This window comes from Haliotis asinina, chromosome 10 (genome assembly GCF_037392515.1).
Source record: "Haliotis asinina isolate JCU_RB_2024 chromosome 10, JCU_Hal_asi_v2, whole genome shotgun sequence".
In the NCBI taxonomy this organism is placed as follows: domain Eukaryota; kingdom Metazoa; phylum Mollusca; class Gastropoda; order Lepetellida; family Haliotidae; genus Haliotis; species Haliotis asinina.
The window spans coordinates 29,321,151-29,343,378 of NC_090289.1; the positions used below are offsets into that span (position 1 = coordinate 29,321,151).

At 40.1% G+C, this 22,228-nt stretch overlaps 1 protein-coding gene across 22 annotated transcripts in view; it reads left to right on the forward strand.

The window, feature by feature from the left end:
• LOC137298373 (CLIP-associating protein 1-like) overlaps positions 1–10,136 on the forward strand; it is a 144,184-nt gene extending 134,048 nt beyond the window's left edge. For all 22 annotated transcript variants that reach the window (XM_067830602.1, XM_067830614.1, XM_067830619.1 and 19 more), the window contains 6 exons: positions 597–723; positions 1,225–1,353; positions 4,861–4,998; positions 5,946–6,014; positions 6,420–6,536; positions 7,746–10,136. In XM_067830602.1, coding sequence (XP_067686703.1) covers positions 597–723; positions 1,225–1,353; positions 4,861–4,998; positions 5,946–6,014; positions 6,420–6,536; positions 7,746–7,835 — 670 coding nt within the window. In that variant the 3' untranslated portion in view covers positions 7,836–10,136. The remainder of the gene's footprint in view (positions 1–596; positions 724–1,224; positions 1,354–4,860; positions 4,999–5,945; positions 6,015–6,419; positions 6,537–7,745) is intronic.
• The last annotated feature ends 12,092 nt before the right edge of the window (positions 10,137–22,228 follow it).

Here is a 22,228-nt window from a genome sequence, read left to right on the forward strand (position 1 = left end):
TGACATCCTAGAAGTCTTTATAGGTATATTTAGACAGTTTATTTGACAATGGACAGGGATACCTCGCTCAGATTTTCAGGAAAGGTTTATGCTTGTAGGATGCTATTATTAGAAACAAGAACGTGTGTCTCCAATATTATAATGGATGATGGGGTAGCTTTGTGATGACAACGTTTGCTCATCTTGCCAAAGACCCAGTTTCAATTCCCCATGTGTGCAGTATGTGAGTCCCAGTTCTGGTGTGCTCCACCGTGATATTGCTGGAGGATTGTTAAAGTGGTGTAAAACCATACTCACTCACCCTGATATGAGTAAGTTTACAGAGTTAGATGTGATGCAATTACTGTTCACAAAGCTCTCGTAAGTCTCTTGTACCTCCTATACTGTAGCATAGACTTAGACAGTTGTAGCGCTACGATAGCTTAATGTAATGGAGCCATCGGCAATCTCTATATCGAAAAGTATCATACATTATAAGAAGTATATGCGGATATGAATTGTATTGCACCCATATTACTGGGATAAGCAATAGTATAGTTATCCCCCACTGTCCAGTGATGTTGGATATGTACTGATTTCATGTGTCTTCTTTCCAGGAATTCAGAGCGTCAGAAAGCAATGATAACCTTGATGGAGATCACGCGTGATGACCAGTTTGGTCTGTGGGATGAGCACTTCAAGACAATACTGCTTATCCTGCTAGAAACATTAGGAGATAATGATGTAAGACCTTGTGATTTCACAATACTTAGGTCATTGGTTTTAGTCACTCTTGTATATACTGCAAGAAGTAGATCCCTGATTTGTCCTTGAGAGATGTATCCTGTAGTGTTAGAGCATAGTCCCTATGGGATGGTAGTGTAGCCTAGTGGTTAAAAAGGTAACGTGTTACACAGGAGCCTGGGTTCAGTTCCCCAGATAGCACACCCATTCACTTTTCCCCATGGAGATAGAATAACTCCCAAGAGCTTCCTCCCAAGGAGCAGCAGACTGATGGTTCAATCCCCAGCCTCATCATGTCGAGATATGGTGCTTGTTATTACTCTACCTGTAATAGAGACAGGTCAGTGTCAGTAAATAATGTCTGATCAGGGTATTCATACTAGACCTCAGAGTGGTATCTGAGATATGTAAACATTTCCTCAGTTGGTGAATGTATTGAGGAAAAGGGTCGTTTTCACTTGCGGTCACTGTGACTGATATGTGGTCTGTTTTAACCAACAGAGTCAGATCCGAGCTTTAGCCATTAAAGTTCTGAGGGAAATTCTAAAGAAACAGCCTGACCGATTCAAGGATTACTCCGAGTTGACCATCTTGAGAATACTTGAGGCTCACAAGGATCCAGCCAAGGAGGTACTTTTGCCATGTGTAATCTTTGTCTTGTAGTGGTGATGGTGGAATAGACACATTTCTTCCCTTATACACAGTTTGATTTGCATAGGTGTAATGTGTGAAGGCCATTCCTGATTTTCACTGGCCAGATGTTGTTGGAGTATTTCTGACCGCAGGCTCACTCACTTTCTTACATAGACTCATGCATTCATGACACACTTGGTCTTCCATTCTCAACCCGTGAAGATCTGGGTTAGAATTGACCTTCAGCCTTAAGAAGAGACTAAGGGGAATATCAAGTCTCAGTTGTGAAGATTTTTGCTCATGTTGTTGATCACTGGATTGTCAGAGCAGACTGTATTATTTGCAGACTGACGCCATATAGCTGGAATATTGCTAAGTGCGATGTTAGACTGAACTCATTCACTCACACATACATTCGCACACAGGCATGCCCACACTCACTCATTCCACATATTGAATCTTCACAATCCCTCATTCTGACTAATGTCCAGAATGTTAAGTCTATCAAAATACATTAATATTCAGCTGAAACCTGTGAGAGCTGATACCCAAGACAGTCTGGGGAACACAAAGTGAGTGCTGTGACCCTGTAGGTTGCCGCCACCACAAGGAGAGCAGTGACTTCACAACCCATGCACATCTCTCATGTTTCACACCACCATGAATGACGGCTGTCTTACAACCATTTAGTCTACAGTCACATAGTTCACGGGGAATTAATCTCTAACCATTTCCTTATCATCCAAGTTTAATATCATCTGGTGACCTTGCCAGTATACGGTTCACTTCATTGTCTTAACCCTTGCTACAGCTTGTTTCTGCTGGGCCTTAGAATTATTAATCAAAATCATAATGTTTCACTTAGTCAATAATGGGTGGTGAGGTAGCCCTGTGATTAAAGTATTCACTTGTCCCACCAAACACTCAGGTTTGATTCCCATATGGGTACAATGTGTGAAGCCCATTTCTGGTGTCCACCGCTGTGATATTATTGGAATATTGCCAAAGGAGGCCTAGAACCATGCTCACTCACTCACTTAATCAATAGATAAAACTGTACAAAGTTTAAAAAAATGCAACAAAATCTATCAGTGAAAGTAAAAACATTGTAAGTAAACTTAATAAATATATCTTCATTTGAGGCATTTCGTAAATCAATGCATATTCTGGTATTTCTTAAAAGATGTTAAAATATGTTCTTTATGGGCCTTATCATAATCATGTTCGAAGGTAAAAGCTAAATGCCAATACTTGATCCTATAACTCATCAGATATGAAAATAAAATCTGTCCCTGTCACGCAGTCTCAAATCTCTGTGTTGAACCATGAAGGGTTAAAAGGATGGGTACTGCAATATAATGTGATGTCTACTTTAGCCCTGTCCACTTTATACATGATATATACAAGTAGGCCTTCAAATACAGCTTAGGTACAAGATGTTCTAAATCATTTGATGATGGCTTAGAGTAATGCTATAGGCAGCAACTGAACTTGACACCGAGGCAGTTTTAGATGGTTCTCTATCAAGGTCTGATTAAAGATGCTAGTTGGGTGTTATTGAGAGGAGGCTGCATGATGTAGGGAGGAGTTGTCTGCATCAAGTTTCATGCCGTATACTTGGTTTGTCGTGTTCCTTTGTGCCTTGTCTTATGGGGTGTAACTTACTGATTTGACTGGGAAGTAAGGGATAGAGGGTTGGAGATTTACTTCGCACATGCAGGAAATAGAGATTAGCATTTCAGATTGGTATGGGAATTTATACTTGAAACTGAAAAAAAATATTTCAATTATTTTTAATCCCTGTTGAAAAGACTTTGTTGATATGTGTTGTCCTGTTATGAGAGAAACTGCATGCCTGCATTCTTGGTTACATGTGTACTTTGATGGACGAATTGGTTTGATGTTTGGGCAGTCTTATGTCTTGCTGCTGTTAATATTTCATAGCTAGAGTGAATCGTACATTCTTGCAGTTCAAAACTCTGTACAGGTGAAATTAGATTGTAGGCCAGAGGATTCTAAAATGGACATCCCCTTGTGTTTTAAAAGATTGCTGGCTGGCGTACTAACTCATTCACTCACTCACTCACTCAGTGGGAGATGGCACCCTGACTCTGACAGAGAGATGCTAGGTAGCTTAGATAACATATACAGCCCAGTTGTTGTCTGATCTCTTCAGTTATACATTGTGCATGAGATGTATTACATTCAGCATGTGTTCTAAGGCTCATGTGTGGCACACTGTGATCATGACTCTAGCTTTGAAAGGCCAGACACCAGGATCTTGCCATCTTCATCGACTGAGTATCACTGTTGTCAGGTGTCGTGTTTATGTGCCATCACCCATTGAGAACTGGCATTTACTGACTAGAACACCCCAGATATCCAGTAGCTTCTAGTCTTGCACAGAGCAAGTAACCAAGACCCAGTGAAAACTGGCAGTTACTGACTAGGACTGCCCAGATATCCAGTCGCTAGTCTCACAGAGAGCACGTAACCACAATCCAGGGAGGATTGCCAGTTACCATTTGCTGGTTGTGACAGAATCCTTAATCCACAGTACTGTCGTATTGGAGTTTCATTCAAAGTTTTTCCTGTGATAAACTCTATGATATATTTGATTATTTCTGTCACATAGTTTCAGATCTGTGATTTGTGAGTCATGTGTTGACACTTGTCATGGTTCACTGAACTCACAGTTCCATGGTTAGGAAGAACATGAGAAGGTTGTGCACAGACAGTCTGAAGGGTACTGTTTTTGTTCAGCATCTTCTCAGGTCTCTTTTCTTTGCCACCTGCTAATGCATAGGTTCTGTCACTGGTTAAAACGACACCTACATGTTACTATGAATACATCTACTGTGATACTCAGTGAGATATGGGAGTATTGGTGAATATCTGTAACATTGATGCTACTGTTTATTCAGCCCCCCTTTACATTTGGGAAGATTGCTGATGAGACAGTGAATAGTAGCAACACAAAATCTTGCAGTTGTGAAATGTAATAGTAGATGTATTGCGGGGGGGCCTGTTCTACAAAACAGTCGCTTGGAGGAACGGTGCCCTGAGTGTTTCTCATTGCCATTCAGTACTTGTCAGAACAATCAATATCAACTTCAACAACAGCAGCAACAACACCTACAGTAAAGATAGCCAACACCTGTTGTTCCTTACACAGTGCCCAGTGCATTCAACAAAGCACACATAGAGCACAAACCAGAGTAGAAATGAGTTTATTTTGAAAGGCAATCAGGAACAGGAAATGTGTTCAGGCTTAACTTCAGCAGTAAACCAGTGACTTGTATCTCATTGGGATTTCCTCCTGTATGCAACTGGTTTGCTGTTAATAAAGGGGATTCAACACACCTCACTTTGTTCATCACAATGTATCAGGCCTTGATTAAGAATTATATGTGATGTGGAGATAATGATGGTCTATCCACAGTGCTCTCTGTGTCTGAATGTGAGAAGGCTTCTTGATGTTACGTTGATGATGATGTGTTGCAGGTCGTGTTGTCGGCAGAGGCATGTGCTGATACCCTGTCTACAGCCATCCCTGCAGAGCAGTGCATGAGGATCCTCAACCAGATCGTGCAGACAGCGCACTACCCTGTCATCCTGGCTGGAATCAAAATGCAGACAAAGGTAGGTCATGAGACTTGTGTCAAGGTATTGTCTGATGTGACAAAACTAATACCAGCACAGGGAAAAAAAGTCTGGACAGAGGTTTGCTACGTAATGCTTCAGAAAAGTAGGGGTCCTTTATGCCTCAAAGTGACGATGACCTTATAGTGTTAGAAATTAAGTTTGGAAATTAGTTTTCCCTATGATAGTGTTAACTGTAAAACGTTAGGAAACCCAAAATTTAAATTACTGTATCAAGGATGTCAAAGACTCAAGAACTACGGCTAGGACTGGTAGCCCAAATACTCAGGTCGAGTGGGTAATGAGCTGGACCCGGGCACTTGTCTCAATACCCGTACTCATTATGATCATGTGACTAATAATTAAACAATGTTATATTTTTTATAAGAGGCGACTAACGGGATTGGGTGGTCAGGGTCGCTGACTTGGTTGACACATGTAATTGGTTCCCATTTGTGCAGATCGATGCTTCTGTTGTTGATCACTGGATTGCCTGGTCCACACTCGATTATTTTAGACCGCCGCCATATAGCTGGAATATTGCTGAGTGCGGTGTAAAACTAAACTCACTCACTCACTCGCTCCTACAAATTTGATGTCGTGAATTAACACAATGGGTATCCAGGTAGAGTGGGGCAATAGGGGTTGGGTACCTGGGTAGAAAATTTGGACCCGTCACAGCCCTATCCATGACACTCTTTAGCTTCTGAGACAGCTCTATCACTGATTTTCATTTGTCACAGGATATGGGGCTTGTGAGTAGCTGATTCAGTTGCACGTATTATAAATCAGTGAATTGGTATTGAGTATTCTGTGTGCATTGTCAACTTTTCATGGGACTTTCTTTTTTAATAGCCTTTACATGACAGAGAAATTTACATACTTTTGAAAATGTGTCTTGTGTAGACGATACTGTGTTTTTGAGACATTTGTAAATTTTATTGCAGGTGGTGGAGAGGCTGGACAAGGAGATTCTGGAAAGGATGCTGGCAGATGTAGTCCCAGGTTTACTCAGGGTGAGTCCACATTACTTTATACTGCAGACAGTGTCACAGCTGGTGTCTTTCAGCCATAGTAGTATTGCAGATTATGTGTTTGAATGCACCACTTCCATTATTATGTAGACTGTCAAACTTGTGATTATGAATTTAATGGAAGTGGTTAATGAATATCTTTCGTACCCCTATTTTGAGTTATTTAATGATTTGTCATTCTCATTTGAACCCAAACAGGCTGTCACAACTCATTCTTTTGTAATGACTTCATATATTGTGAAGTTAGTAATTGTTTTGTGGCCGACACTACTTTGTGAAGTTATGTCTTTCAGATTATGTCTTATGGCTTCTGAAGTTATGTGGTTGGTATAAGAACTTCAGTTGTTCCATATCAACAAGCAAAGTGATTGACTGATTGTGTTTCAGGGTTACGATGCTCAGGAAAGCATGGTGCGGAAGGCCAGTGTTTTCTGTCTTGTTGCAATACACCTCGGGGTTGGGGAGGTGCTGAGGCCCTACCTGCAGGAGCTGTCGGGAAGCAAGGTGAGAGGGACTACTGTGTTATACACAGGGAGTTGTTACACATCTGTTAAATATCTCATGTATGTGTAGTCTGACAGGATGCCTTGCAGATCGTGTCCTTTTGTCTTGGTTTCGTCATCCTGAACCCATCAGTCATTTGCTAGGTCAGCATGCTGTTGATCACTTGATTGTCTGGTCTAGACCTGATTATTTACAGACCTCATCCATACAGCTTGAATATTGCTGAGTGTGGCATATAACTGAAGACACTCACTCTTAACAAAACATCTTGAAGGCAATGTTGTCAGTTGTCCTTTTAATGAATTCAGGGCCGTATCTGTGTATATACAGATAAGAAATATGCACGATATAGTAGGAAGTAATTCAGAAAACATACCACAGCAATGATGTACTGTCTTAGAATCATTTACAAAGGTATTTATCCAAAAATGTATTGTTTTATAGTTGTTTTACCTGTTTACACAAGAGTAGCAATGCTGTTGTGCATATATGAAATGAAGTGCAAGATAACTGATACTCCATTAAATTCCATTCTTTACTCGAAATGTACTCTTGAGTTTTTCCAGCATTCCTATATTGTAAAAGCGGCACATACTCAGGATGTTAAAAATTATTTGGTGCCCTGATGTCCATTTAGCACCTGATATTTGTAAATTCAGTCATCATATTGAGCAATTTGCTCCCTTTAGCCAAAATACTGTTGAAAAAAGGGAATGCAATATACCATCTTGTATTTATGGATTATACAATTAGTGTATTTGATAAACTGAGCATATTCCCCAGTAATAGTAATGGGGGGTTTGTGAAGGGATTACACCTGTTGGTTAGCCTGACACATTGTTCCATCGAGCGGTGGGGTAGCCTTGTGATTAAAGTGTTTGCTCATCATGAGGAAAGCCCAGGTTCTAGTCCTCACATGGGTACAATTTGTGAAGCCCATTTCTTGTGTTTTCTGCTATGATATTGCTGGAATGTTTGCTAAAAGCTGTGTAAAAGTAAACTCACTCATAAGACAAGTATATGGATGACAACTTCTTTATTGTATAACACAATTCAGGGCTACTTCTTGCCCTTTCTTCAAAAACTTATTATACAATAAAGAAGTTGTCATCCATGTACTAGTCTTATATATCCCCCAAATTCTCAATGCCTCTCAAGAATCTAAACTCACTCACTCACTTGCTCATTGTCCCATCCATGATGTTCCAGATGAAGCTCCTGAACCTATACATCAAGAAAGCCCAAGCCCAGAAGGATGACCCACGCAGTGTCCAGTCACCAGTCATGTCTGACACGTGACACTTCCATCATCAACTCATGTAGCATTGAGTGCTGTGCCGTGTGATACACACCCACCTAGCCTGCGATTGGCTCCACACTGGCCAATCAGACTGCTGTATTCCAATCACATGACTACCCATCAGCCAGTCAAACAGAAAAAGAAAATAATGTTTAAAAAAAAGACTTGTGGCCTTTTTCATGTAGAACCGAAGTGCTAGCCGACATTGTGATTCTCATGTGCACACCTACAAATGAGAACTGTCTGCTAATGTCTGTTCCTGCTGCTCGGGCTTGGTCTATAGCGCTATCACTGTATCGGTGTCAGTGTAGCATCTTCCTGGCTTGCTTCCATCCATACATGGTCGTAGTGTTCTCAAACAGAACAGAAGTACTTTTGGTTTAATCTGGATGCTGGACAAGCCACAATTTGATGCAATGAACTGTTTCTGATATTCCTTTTCTGTAGCACAGGTATGAACAGTGGAGTTTTTACATGTATGAATGTGATACCAGAAAATAGAGCTTTCTCTGTCATTTTAATTTGTTTATTTTGGGCACTGTAACTTGTTCACGTTTTCAGTATGCGAATAAGTTGTTTATATTATCAGTGAAGGCCAGGTCATTCTCACAGACAGTTGTAATATTTCTCGATTCAGTGTGTAAATCATTTCTGTCATTTACTTGAAACAGTTACCATTTTTTTATCTTCATAAGGGGCAGTGGGGTAGTCTAGTGAATAAAGTTTTCAATCGACACTCCGACAACCCAAGTTCAGTTCTTCACATGGGAAGAACGTGTGAAGGCCATTTCTGGAGTTCCCCACTGTGATATTTATGGAATATTGCTAAAACCAGCATATCACTAAACTCACTCACTCTCTCATATTCATAAATGGATAAGATAGGCTGCTGTCTTCAAATAGTCAAACCTAATGGTCATGGTAACTAGGAAACCAGATAGTTAAAGCAATATAATCTGAGAACATGTTGTAATTAAGCAATAAATGTATGTCCATCCTATGCATTTGAGGTTTAAAGATGAACAGATTTTAAGCTAGTGATTGACATCCAATACGCTTGATGTGAAGAACTCCCTGTTAGGATCATCAACAATGTGTCCACCTTTTCACACAGATCAAATTCATTTAATTTACTGCCATGATTCGAGGTGATTTTTATATCCAGTTATTTATTCAACTCATTTTAAGGTGGTATTACCTGGAGAAAACTTATAACAGCACTATCTAATTTTAGACACAAACATGTATGTTTCTGAGATTAGTGTCTTTGAAATGGTTTGAAATGGTCTCTGTGTCGGGCACAGGGTGAAGACACCATAACCAACTTGTCTCTGAGAAGATCTCAGATTATCTCACGATATTATTCAAAATAAAATCTATATATATATATTGTGTATATGGAGCGTTTGGTACATTTGTAAGGATATGTAGCTTGTCGTTTGAAGTAAACTGAGACAGGCATGTGTATTGTAGTCGCCAACATCTGTCTTGAGCTCAGTGTATTATACTGTACAGACCTAATGTGTATACTGAATTGTACATTTTATTCAGAGTGGCATGGCCACAGCATGACGTTCGGGAGGGAGGGAGGGAGTAATCATTGTTCCTATGTGCAGTCTGGGGGAAAATGTTCAGTGTCACAGAAAACTGTGTGGTGCATGCTTAACTGTGATTATGTATCTGCCAGTATGCAGAAGATAACTCCAGATCCTCATTCCTGAAGACACCCCCTACTTCATGCCATTTATCCTGGAACCAGCGTCTTCTGGAACCATTTCTAATGGAGCAAGCTTCTTCTGGAGCCATTTCCTCTGGAGCCAATTCCTCTGGAGCCAGCATCCTCTCATCTGTCTATTTATTGTGCATGTGTCGGAGCTTTCTGTAGTCATTGACTAGTTCCCTTCCGGAGGTGGTTCTTCTGTGACCAGTTGATTTTCTCCACCAACTGGATTCTATCCACTGGCTCCATCTGTTTCACTTGACATGTTATCGGAGTGTACGCTCAGGACCAGGTGGAGGACATGTGTCTGGGTGTTCGACTGACGGCTGCTTACTGGCAGAGCTGGACTCGTGTGCATGGTACGAATGAACTGACAGTAGAGAGAGTTGTTGCTGTGACCCTTTAGTGACTGTACATGCCTCACAATATGATAGCAGTGTATACATATTGTAGCAACCGTGTCAGTTTGTTTTATCTGGTCTTATGTCACGTCAGTTTCTTTAATATATGCTATTATTATTATTATTATTATATTGATGATATGGCATGTTCTGCTAATAAACACAACTCTTAACTATGATTTCCACGTTTGTTATGTTTGACTTGATTTTTGTTGTTTGACTTAATCAGAGCTACAGGTAAGTTGTCTATCTGTGTATGCAAGTAGTTATATGAAAAGTTAATTCTTTTTAAGTCTGTTGCGTACAGACATGCTTGAAGTTTTGAAAATATTCAGTAAATTTGATCTTACATGCATTCACACACAAATATCAAATAACAAAAGCTTGCTACCAATGGATAAATAAAATAACAGGACTATTGAGAGGTTCTATGTCATGAACATTGCAACTACCAGTCTTTCTTACTGTTTCTGGTATGTATTACAGATGAAATACAAATGATAAACACAAACGAACATTTATATTTAAATACATTTTTACAATTAATGGAAAATGGCAAAATACCCAATTGAGTTCAAGTCTGATGGGTACAATGTATTTGGTTACTGGAAGGAAAATTAAGTTATCCAACTGTGATTAACACAAGCAAGTATGTAGTGGAATGACATCAATTTTTTTTTATTTTTTTTTTTTGTAGCACTATAGATGCAGTGATTCAAGCTTTCTTTCTGACCCAAGAGGCAGGATTGGTATGGTTATGGTCACCATTCTGTGTTCCTCAGTGGTGAATTTGCTGGAATAGTGCTATGGTGACCTTAAAAAAACCCCACTCACTTATGGGTCTGATCACCAGTTAAAGTAAAATAAAAAAAAACTTTACTGGTCGAAGTCATTTGAACAAAGCATGGAGCTATGTCTTTCTTCCTATACATAACACAACCTTCAATAATCATGGTTGTCTGCTGGCCAAAAACTGGTAGAGGACAGTAAGAATACATGGAAAATAGTTGTGATCGGCATTTTAGGTTGATTATTAACTGTTTCTCAGTGCTACAATCTTGCAACAAACTGGAACTAAATACATCCAAGGGGTGTTTGTCATCTTCAAAGATGCATAAAAACAATGTTTACTCCGTTTAGACTGGTCTTTGAGGAAAAAACAACAAAATACAAAATTATTATACTAGGCACATAAAGAAACTGTTCATACAAAAATTTAAAATCGAAATTTATCAAACCTGTGTAGACACATAAGGACTTAAACTCCGAGATTAGTGACATGTGTCCAACATGTATGCACGTGCATTCCGGGAAAGAGAAACAGAAAAAAACGAATGCCTCACAATACTATCATTTTGGAAAGCTCAACCCCTGCCCTTGCAATCGTTCAAAAAATTAAGCGGCTATTGAAACGCATAGCATGCCATGTTTAACGTCTGCACAACGTCATGAGGCCATTGGGATAGTCCGTGGGGGTGTGTCTCAACGACAAGTGGCTGCACATTTCCACTGTCACCGGAACACCATCTCTGCACTTGCGAGACGCTACCACAACACAAATGACGTTATCGATCGGCCACGTTCTGGACGTCCACGTGTAACAACGCCAAGACTGGACAGATGGATAAGGGTGACCCATCTTCGCCACAGGTTTCAGACTGCACTAGAGACTACCCGGACGGACCATCCCATCGACAACGTTTACGTCATCACGGGATCAGACCACGACCCCGTCATACGACCTATCCTGACACAACGTCATCGCCAAGTTCGCCGAATGTGGTGCCGAAATCATGTCCGCAGACCCTTGTTGTGGTGGAGAAATGTTTCTTTTACAGGTGGGTCCAGGTTTAATATTTCCCATAGTGATGGACGTCAACGTGGGAGAACGCTATGCACAGGCCTGTGTCTTGGAGAGGAATCCTTTGGTGATGGTTCCGTGATGACTCGGGCTGGAATAACAACATGCCAAAGAACTCCTTTGGTGGTTGTTCGGGCAACTTAACTGGTGTGGGCTACATGGATCAGATTTGTCGACTTGTGACAATCCCTTTTCTGCAACGTCATGGCCCGGGGTTAACATTTCAACAGGGCAATACCCACCCAGAGTTTCTTTATGTGGCTAGTACAGTATAAACATTATTAAGTACAGATAAGTACACAGATAAAGCAAAGCAGACTCCCTATTTTGTTGAAGATGAACATGGGTGGTGGACATTCTAGGGTATAAGACGCCCGACTCGGCCATAGTACCTGTAGCTGTGTGTTAGTGGGGTATCCCCGGTAATCGGATGTATGGAATCACAGTTGGCAAGCGTTATATAATAGGAATTATTCAAGGCCTGCACAAACAGCTACACGCACACGTACACGTACACGTACACGTACACGTACACGTACACGTACACGTACACGTACACGTACACGCACACACACATGCATGCTCGTCGCTAAAACGCTGAGGTGGAAAGGCGATAGTTTGCTGGTAGAACATATTGTTTACAGGCAGTCTCGTGGTTCAATTACGGTAAATGGTAAGAAAATTCTTTGTATCTGCTAATGTGATGGGACATGCTTTTGTTCGGTTTTAGTAATATCCTCGACATAACACAAGCTACTGCTGCACCCATTCAAAATGGGAGTCAAACCCTGATCTTCTGAATGACGGGGGCAGTGATTGAGTCGGGCGATTAAGTCGTTCCTTCGTAATGCTGAAGACCCAGGTTCTATTCCCCACACGGGCACAGTGTGTGAAGCCCATTTCAGGTGTCCCCCACCGTTATGTTGCTGCAATAGTGCTAAAAGCGGGGTAAAACTAAACCCACTTCTGAATGACGACAAACTCTTTAACCACCGGACTACCCAACCACCCGTGTAAGATAAGGTCACATCCACGGAGGAAACACACGACACAATGTCATGATGCCTCGTTAAGTGCTGCTGTCGAGAGGTATCGCCTTTTACCACAATGCCAGCATACCAAAGCTACTTCATTTATCCGACATTCCTCCGTCGCGGTGCCGTCCAGGGCGTCGGGTTTCACACTTAAGCCTACGTTTTCGGACAGTCAGATGGAGCAAACGTAAAACAAAATACTATAAACATGATCCGATCTAAGATAAACAGCAATTTGTCAAGATCTGTTTTCGAAAATGTCACCTGCAGTGGTCTGCCATCCGATCCGTGTCTCGCACGATCGCGCCCTTCTGTATCGAGTAATCTATCGCAGTAGGAATCCATCGAGAGGGGGATTAACTGAAATGATATACACATTACCCTTACCAAGGCACAGCTGGTATATAACCATCTTATCGCACACGTTTATTCACCATATTTCCTAATATAAACGCCATAATATCGAAAAAAATATTATTTTTCCCATAACATACATTAAACGTAAGTCCATCATTGTTAGGTACAATGTAATATCCGTTATCTATGCAAAAAGCCCTGTTTTACCTTTAACAACGGTTAACGACACTTAAAGTTGTCCTTTGTATGAAAGTGATTCGTATGGGCGGTATTGATAAGAAAAACTTTCGGAAAAACTGATAAAAAAGTTCCTTTTCTTGGCCTGTGTGTCCCCATATAGATTCCACAAGTGTGAAATGGGAAATATAACACTGGCTGATATCATCCGTAAACATTATGGCTTATTGGAAAAGGACCGCACGCCTTGAAAATTAGAACTAAAAAGGTTGGTGAAAGGTGATATCCTTGTCGATCTCCAAGCTCAGATATTTTCACTCGGAAAGCACGGAATATCGGAACTTGATCTGCCTTCCCTGACCAACCCTATTTCATCTCTCAAGAAGCAGATTATTATGTACTTGAACTGGATTAAATGCTCTTTCTGCTAAATGATTGGGATTCTACTTCAAGTAGGTATATATACTCAATGTTCTTCGAAGGATCTGCGTTTCCCGTTATGTTTTAAGTTTTGCGAAGTGTTTAATTTTACTGTGCACCAATACAAATACAAAAACTCCTTCTTTCTATCATCGTTGGCTGCTTTATTGGTCACCTTGTGTGTTGTTTTAGTCCTCGGTGTGAGTGAGTGAATTTAGCGCCGCAGTTTGAAATATTGCAGCTATGTCATAGGTAAACTGTTTTGCTCAAATCGGTGGTTAATAACATGAATATGCTAATGTGGTACTCAGGTGAAACGTGGTGTTTAACATCATTATTGCACTAAGGGGGACTGTGTCGGTGTGTTTGGCACCAGTGCCTGTTTTATAATGCCAGATCACTGAGATAGGACGACGCGGTTCTCACAGAAGAGCCAAGCGGAGTCCGAGCCGAGCTCCCCGTGTTTTTTCCCTTTAATTCCGAATGCAAAGAAGGGTAAAAAGAAGGACCACAGAGACGATCAAACGTTGCCATTTGGCTGTATCAAATGCATTACCATTTATTGCTTGTTTCATTTTCAACCGCAATTAAATTTTGTTGTACTCATCTTATGTCCGCAGTGTATATGTTACGTACAAGGACATGCAAGGAAACAAAATTCCAAACCTGGCATCAAGGAATATATTATCACTGAAAATAGATATTGTGACAATATATACCTTAATGCCATTTTGCGTTACAAGCCCCTATAATGATTGGTGGGGGATTCTTTTATCCGGAGACCTGATTCAACATTCTGTTTAGCGTCAGTTGTCGCGTTTACTGTCTCCGCCTCTTTAATTAATGTACAGGTATTACCATAACTGTCCTACCCTCCAATCATTTGGTAAACTGTTATTCTGGTGGGATAAAAACAATGAAAAACGCTTATCGGTGTTCTTGTAAAGCTATTACTAATATTCAGAAACACTAAACTGTTCCATGAAAAATTGCCATCTCCGCTATCGTCCAGTATTATCTGATATTGTATGTTATGTTCCTGTGTGTGAATCCGATCGTTTGCGAAACACTGATCTGATAGATTGATCTGATGAGATGCGACGTGTGTTAATCATCTGTCGGCTGAAAATCAGCAACATTGCAGACGCGACCTTTCTAGTTAAGTCTTTATTTTCAATTAATGTACACTGAAGGGAAAAAACACTTTATTTTAGATTCATTTGCAAACAGAAAATTGAAGAAGGTTTAGATAAAACACCTACACCTGCATCAGTTTACAAAAGGTTATATAACTGGTAATATAAATTAGTTCAATGAATCCTCGGTGTTTTTCTCGTTGTACAGACCGAGCATAGCGATAGGGTGGCCGTAACACGTACGCCATGACATACGACAGTCTTAGCGCTAAGGATGTCTTGTACAACGACACCCATGACGTGTACTACGTTTGATACTTAGGTTTGTTTGACATTCAAAGATAACTGCCTGAGAAACCCATCATCACGCGTGTAATGTTTTGAAGTATTATATTTGTAAACGTTAATTTTCAAAAATATATTTTAAAACATAACTGCGTTGAAGTATGCTTCGTGTGCGCATAGGCCTAGATTATGGAAGCTCTCTTAGGGCTAAGAACGTTTTAAGTTAAAGGTCACATGCAGCCAAGAAAATCAAACAGAATTAAAACACATTTATCACTTACTCATGACATATTATAGACACTGCTGCTTTTAAAAAACAAATAAACAAAAATATAAGCTTTCAATCGCGATTCAAAAATGCAGTTTTTTGTACTTGGGCTTACTTCCCCCGAAACGAAGCCCTCTGGAGACCGAACCCAGCCATAATGGGTGGATGTGCACTCAAGTGTAACGACAGCTTCCGATTGGCTGTTTCATTTGCTGATACGTTGAGGGCTCATTGTGTGTACAGAAAGATGATCTGGTTTCAACAGCTGTGCTGCGCTGCGTCCATAACGCATGCGCAGTGAATAGGTTGAAACAGTATGCGTGCCCAGCGTCTGAGGTCGTGAGCAGTAGTCTAATCTTGGTTGTGTACACAAACAAGTAAATGATCTACTCGTTACGTAAAAAAAACTTGTTGATTGTGGTAAGCAGTCTCTGTCACAGAGCTCAGTGTCTGGTTTATTCACACCTATATGTCTGCCTGCCTGTCTGCTAAAGACAACATGCAGTACACAGCTTCAATCATTGACCAAGTGTAATTTGAACTTAACACCTATCAGAGTATACGACATAAAGAAAATAAGTTGTTTTTATGTCAGTGGGTTGCAAACAAACTACATTCACTTTTTTCGGATGACTGGATCTGACGGAAACTGGTGTAAACTCTTGTCAGTTTCAAGTCCTGCCTTGTACTTAGACGAATGACAGATTCCAGCCACGCAGTAGTTTACCATCTCTACTGATGTCATTTTTGATTGGATCGAGCGCAAATTCGGAGAACATGTATTTTCAAAACCCAACATCTCTATATACATTCTTCATGGATAACGACTTGTTTTAGTGTGTATGATTTTGTTTGACAACAGTATATGAATCCACACTGAAACGACGCATCAAGTATACAAAAAGAAGTTGTTATCCATAAAGAATCTTACTTTCTTGTGACTGGCTATACTTCTAAAATGCCCATCAAACAGATCATCTGTCTGTACACACAACGAACCCTCAGCAGATCAGCAAATGAAACAGCCAATCAGAATCCGTTGTTACACTTGAGTGCACATCCAGGTGCTAAGACTGGGTTCGGTCTCCCGAGGGCTTCGTTTCGGGGGAAGTAAGCCCAAGTACAAAATATTGCACTTTTGAATCGCGATTGTACGCTTATAATTTTGTTTATTTGTTTTTTTTAAAGGCAGCAATGTATATTATATGTCATGAATAAGTGATAAATGTGTTTTAATTATGTTTGATTTTTTGGTTGCATGTGACCTTTAACGTTCATGTATGGCACTTTCGACCATCTTAGCGTTAAAAGAACTGCGAAAATCTAGGCCCTTTTCATTTATATATAGAAACTGAGATATTTTCAACTGGAAATTATTTTGAACCGAGCTTTGTAGTTTTGATTATTATATATATGCGGACATTTGACAGATAGGGAATCAGCTCATTATGATAAGAGATTGATAAATCTGTTTACACGTAAAGTGGACGTTTTTCATCGATACAGGTGTTTCAGTTAAATGCATGCTTCGGAGTCTGTGTCAATTTATGCATGTTCAGTTACACTTTTTCATCACACAAATCCAGTTTTGTGTTGTTTTTGGAGCCTACACCAACAAACTGAATAGATGTATTACATGTGCTTTAAGGAGCATGTGGATTAAAGCGTATTCCTAAAAATGTCTCTAAATGACATATTTAACAATTTAACCATATTTAAAAACTGAAAACCTGAAACTTTTTCATCGAATATTTTTTGGATAAAGTTTCGAAACATATATGATATACTTTACATTTTGATTTATTGAGACATCCCGGAAATTGAAAGCCTTCCATTTGGGGACATATAATTAAAATCATGTATACAACCAGATAGGGGTCGCGTAGGGAAAACGGGTTGTGTGTGAGGGAGGGGCACTGACTGAGCATGGGAGGGGGAGAGCGGTCTCGGACTGAGACATGATATGATGTTGTTCATGTCAGCACAATAGATCGTATCATTGTCAACACGCCCAGGACAAAACGTGGTTCAAACTTGCAGTGATATGACCCCATGTTCTCACTCTTAAGAGACAGTTCGGGGCAGACAGCGGGCTATTGAGCACGATTTTACATGTTCCATCACGAAAATATTTGTGTTGGAGGGAACATTCAAGTTTTATTCTTCAATTCAGTGCCGCAATCACAATATTGACAATTTGTTCTCAATACGTTAGATCAGCGTAAGAATAAACACGTGTATTGACTCTAGGCAAGCGGCGCTCTCCAATTGCCAGTCCATCAACTCGACGGGAAAAAGAACATGATGGCTTCGTCTTTTGGGGACTTCTGAAATATGTGACCCGTTGACATACAATTAAATACACTCTTGACTTTTGTCGTTGGTAGAATGTTGGAGGAATAAAACATTCTTTCCTCAAACATTGCACTTGTTCTACATACAAAGACATACAGGAGGAAAATATCACCTGATGAAATTGTGTACCTGTGTTTTGTACTGAGCTGGAGGTACAGTCTACATGTGTACTTCTATGATATTAGATTTGATTATTGTCAAAATATTAAAAACTAATAGGACTAAAAGTGCAGGATATTTTGCAACTTGATCATTATTGCCAGGTGACATTCTTACGTTTTTTCCAAACCACCTGGAGTCATGAATGAGTGTAAGATCTGGTTTGATTTATGAGTGTTTAGTCGTAGAGTTAGGGAGTGAGTTTAGTTTTACGCCGCACTCAACAATATTCCATCTATACGGCGGCGGTCTGTAAATACTCGAGTCTGAACCAGACAATCCAGTGATCCAAAGCAAGAGCATCGATGTGCGCAATTGGGAACCGATGACATGTGTCAACCAGGTCAGCGCGTGTGAAAATCCGATCCCGTTAGTCGCCTCTTACGACAAGTTTGAGCGTAGAGCATTTAATACTAACCACAGGTTTATAGGTGGTTAAAGGGCAGACAATTGCAGGTGCCTTTTCACATGTCTATATGTTCGTCTTCATGAGAGCACATATAAAAGGGTAAGAAAGCAACATGAATTGGTATATTCACAATGATTTGGTTGTTAGAAGTTATTGTAAATAAATAAACCAAAACTATAAAGTCCATCATATTTAATGACTAAGTTATGTACTGTTATAAACATTTGACGTTACTGCTATATGTCAATCTGAGTTAGTTTTGTTTATCATTACAGTTAATCTTATTTCAAATCAACTCAAAAATAAAGATATGACGTCACTCTCTCAATCATCGTCCGTTCGTTTATTAGTTGTATTAATGATGTTCAGCGATCTATTCACTAGTCAATATCGAATACAGCGTACTGATGTTAACAGAACACACAGCATACTGAGGTTAACAGAGAATACAGCCTACTGATGCTAACAGAACACACGGAATGGCGATGTTAACAGAATACACGGCGTATGGAGGTTAACATGCCATCCTTGGATTACAAGTTACACAAATTCCACTGGTTAACGTTTCCTCTTCTAAGAAGCTTCAAAAATGGTATGTTTTGGCTCTCCCGCCGTGAGAAACACTCCTACGTCCTTGATACGTTTTGCATCGAGAATACAGTATGAATATCAAATATAATTTTTGTTATTGTAGCTACAGACCTGGGGCACCCTTTTCGTCCTTTACCTAATGGAATCTCCGGAGAAGCCAAACTCATTTATTCCCGTCATTGACGTTGGACGTTGAGATGACCATGAACGCACGTTTTAGATCATGTAAATTTATAGTGTGGAACATGAAGGAAAACCAAGTTCTGTGGATAGTCAACTTCATTATTGCAGTGGTTGCGACGTTTCGGTGTAGGTACTAACACCGTTATCGAGAAATTTTGAAAAGAAGACGATATGCGTGTATGATACGGGAAGCTACTTATTAATGCGTTGGTCCATGTCCAGTTCATGGCTGTGTTTTGTCGTGGTAACCTTTTCAATCGAATAGTGACGATTACAGCATCTGAATCCTAGTAAGGTTGTCATCTCTAGCCCGTAGCTTCTGTAAGCTACGCCCCCTCCAGTATGTCTATCATTATCACTGTCTCTAAAGCCTCTTGTCATCCCCACACGGGGGCCTTCGCCATATCATCCAGAATGGCTTCTGCGCATGTCTAAGAAGGCAGGTAACTACGACCAGACTTCGGGAAACAATGCATGACAACCACAGTAAAGACTTCGCCCTCAGTCGTCTCACTACCGACTGTGCATGTCTTGTTCGGCGTTAAGAGGGGCATAGTCTGCCCCCACGCATGGCTGGGCGTTAAAGAGGGGGCTTGGGGTAAGAGCATCCTCACAATAAGGGGATACAGTGTACACCATGTCGAGTGGTCACTCCTGTCGCTCTGAGGGCCAAGATACTATAGCCACAAACTTAAGTGGTGTCTACTCAGAAATGAACATCCTTCATCCTTACATTTGTTATCGGGGTTATTGGGTGCATATATAAACACTGTTGTGTTTTTTATGAGACTTGGTTCCCCACGTTTACAGAGACAACAACGTTTTGCGTTTATAGAGGCAACAACGTTTTGCGTTTACAGAGACAACAACGTTTTAGCTTGTGTGTGAGAGACCAAATATTAGATCACTGGTCGTAACCCGAGTTATGATTTCATTGGTCAATCACGGGTTTTTTTCATCATACTCGTACATAGGCTGTTGGGGTCATTGTGGCTTGTTGACATGACTCTGTCAAGGTCCTACATTCATGATCCACACACCTACCTGCTGTGTTTCAAGATCCAATCTTCATGATCCACACACGTACCTGCTGTTTTTCAAGATTATACATTCATGATCCACATATGCATCCGTTGTGTTTCGGGATCCTACATTCATGATTCACAGACGTACATTCCGTATTTCTAGATCCTACATTCTTGATCAATGGGCGTACCTTCTGTGATTCTAGGTCCTACAGTCATTATCCACAGACGTAGCTGCTGTGATTCTAGATCCTACAGTCATTATCCACGGGCGTACCTGCTGTCCTTCAAGATCCTACATTCACAATCCAAAGGGTATCTGCTTTGTTTAAAGATCATACATTCATGATCCATCAACGTCACTGCGGACACGTTGTCGCGGAAGACATTTAATGTTCCATTCATGCAAATTTTCACCCTTTTCGCTGTTCATATCCACTAGAATCGGTTTCTGCTGATGATTGTGAAACGTATCACCCACCTCCTTTATACAACATATTTACTTTCATCTGTTGACATCCACTCCATCTTATTGTTTCAACTGGTAAATGACGGTGTGAAGTACAATGATAAAGTAAGGCGATAACATTGTTAAAGAGTAGGGATGTTCGATATTTTCAAATTCAAATTGAGATTTCAAAAAGGTAATATGTTTGACTGTTTTATTTAGCACCCGTGAACTTATAATTTAAACCAATCTTAATAAATATATTTCCTACACATGAAACCCATCTACAGTTGTGAATACCTTCGCTGTGAATATTATATGCTCTAGAAAAGAAAGAGTAAGGAACACTTACGTGAATTGTTCGTAAACAGTTTAGACCAAAATCTTAATATACGAATTTTGACATCAACAGAAAGTGGGAATTTACCTAAATCACAATAAGGCATACACAATTGAGCATTTTTAAAGGTAATCATCTTCTCATAAAATACATAAGTACATCTAATTTGTTTGAATTAACATGTCCCTAAATTTGACAACCGTACAACAAGACTGGTTTCACCACTGATCAAAGAGAAATAGTTGGCATTGTAGTGATGTGTTTATCATTCGACTTTTGCACAAAACAAAATATATGACTTTGTAGCTGGCTGACTGACATTTGGTGTATACAACTTCAAAGAACATTTTCTATCAAAAATAGCTCCAAGATATTTATACACAACAGTTTTAATTATCTTCAACAAACTGGTAGAAAAATCGAGTTGGGACATCCCCATTTATATATGGGTGTTGTTCTAACTTATCCTAAGTCCAGTGTCTGACAATTGGCATGTCTAACTAATGGGATGTCTAACTAATGGGAAGTAAACCGGGCTTTTCTTTCAGAAAGCGAAATTAAATATCAGATGATTAGGAAATGACAAAAATCCTACAGGACATTTCGTTCCGAATGAAGTTTCATCAGTGTTTAAGTTAACTGCACAAGTGTGCCATAATAGAACAGATTGAGCCACTCCCATATATGCAGAATTTCTGCAGATATACATGTGGATAAACTGATCCCTGTCAACGAGGAAAGTCATATGGAGACTGATGCAGTCAATTATTTTGATTCGTTCAAACGTTTACCTTGTTCCGTGAATATGATTAACACAAACTTATGAACAAGTCCAAGCAGAAACGCATGAGCTACATTGTGCCCTTAGATGACAAGAAAAGTGCTTAACAAACTCGTTGATTTAGACATTGCATAGATTGTGTGCAGTAATCCAAACTTTCTATGAAGCCTACCTAAAAGACGCCTCTGTTTGCCCTTGGTCCCCACGGGAATCTACCGGAGCCCTACGGGAACCCCGCTGGAGCCTCAATGGAACCCCATTGGAACTCTCCTGTGAAACGACTGCTCCTTTGCGCCCCTAGCCCATTAAACAGCGGGGGCGTTACCTTGTTCAGACACTGGATAAACAAGATGGAAAAATCATGGTTGTTGTGTAATGTTGACACATTGTTAAGCTGTTTATGTTATCGCGCAGCCAGCTGAAGAAGGGCTTAAAGATAACT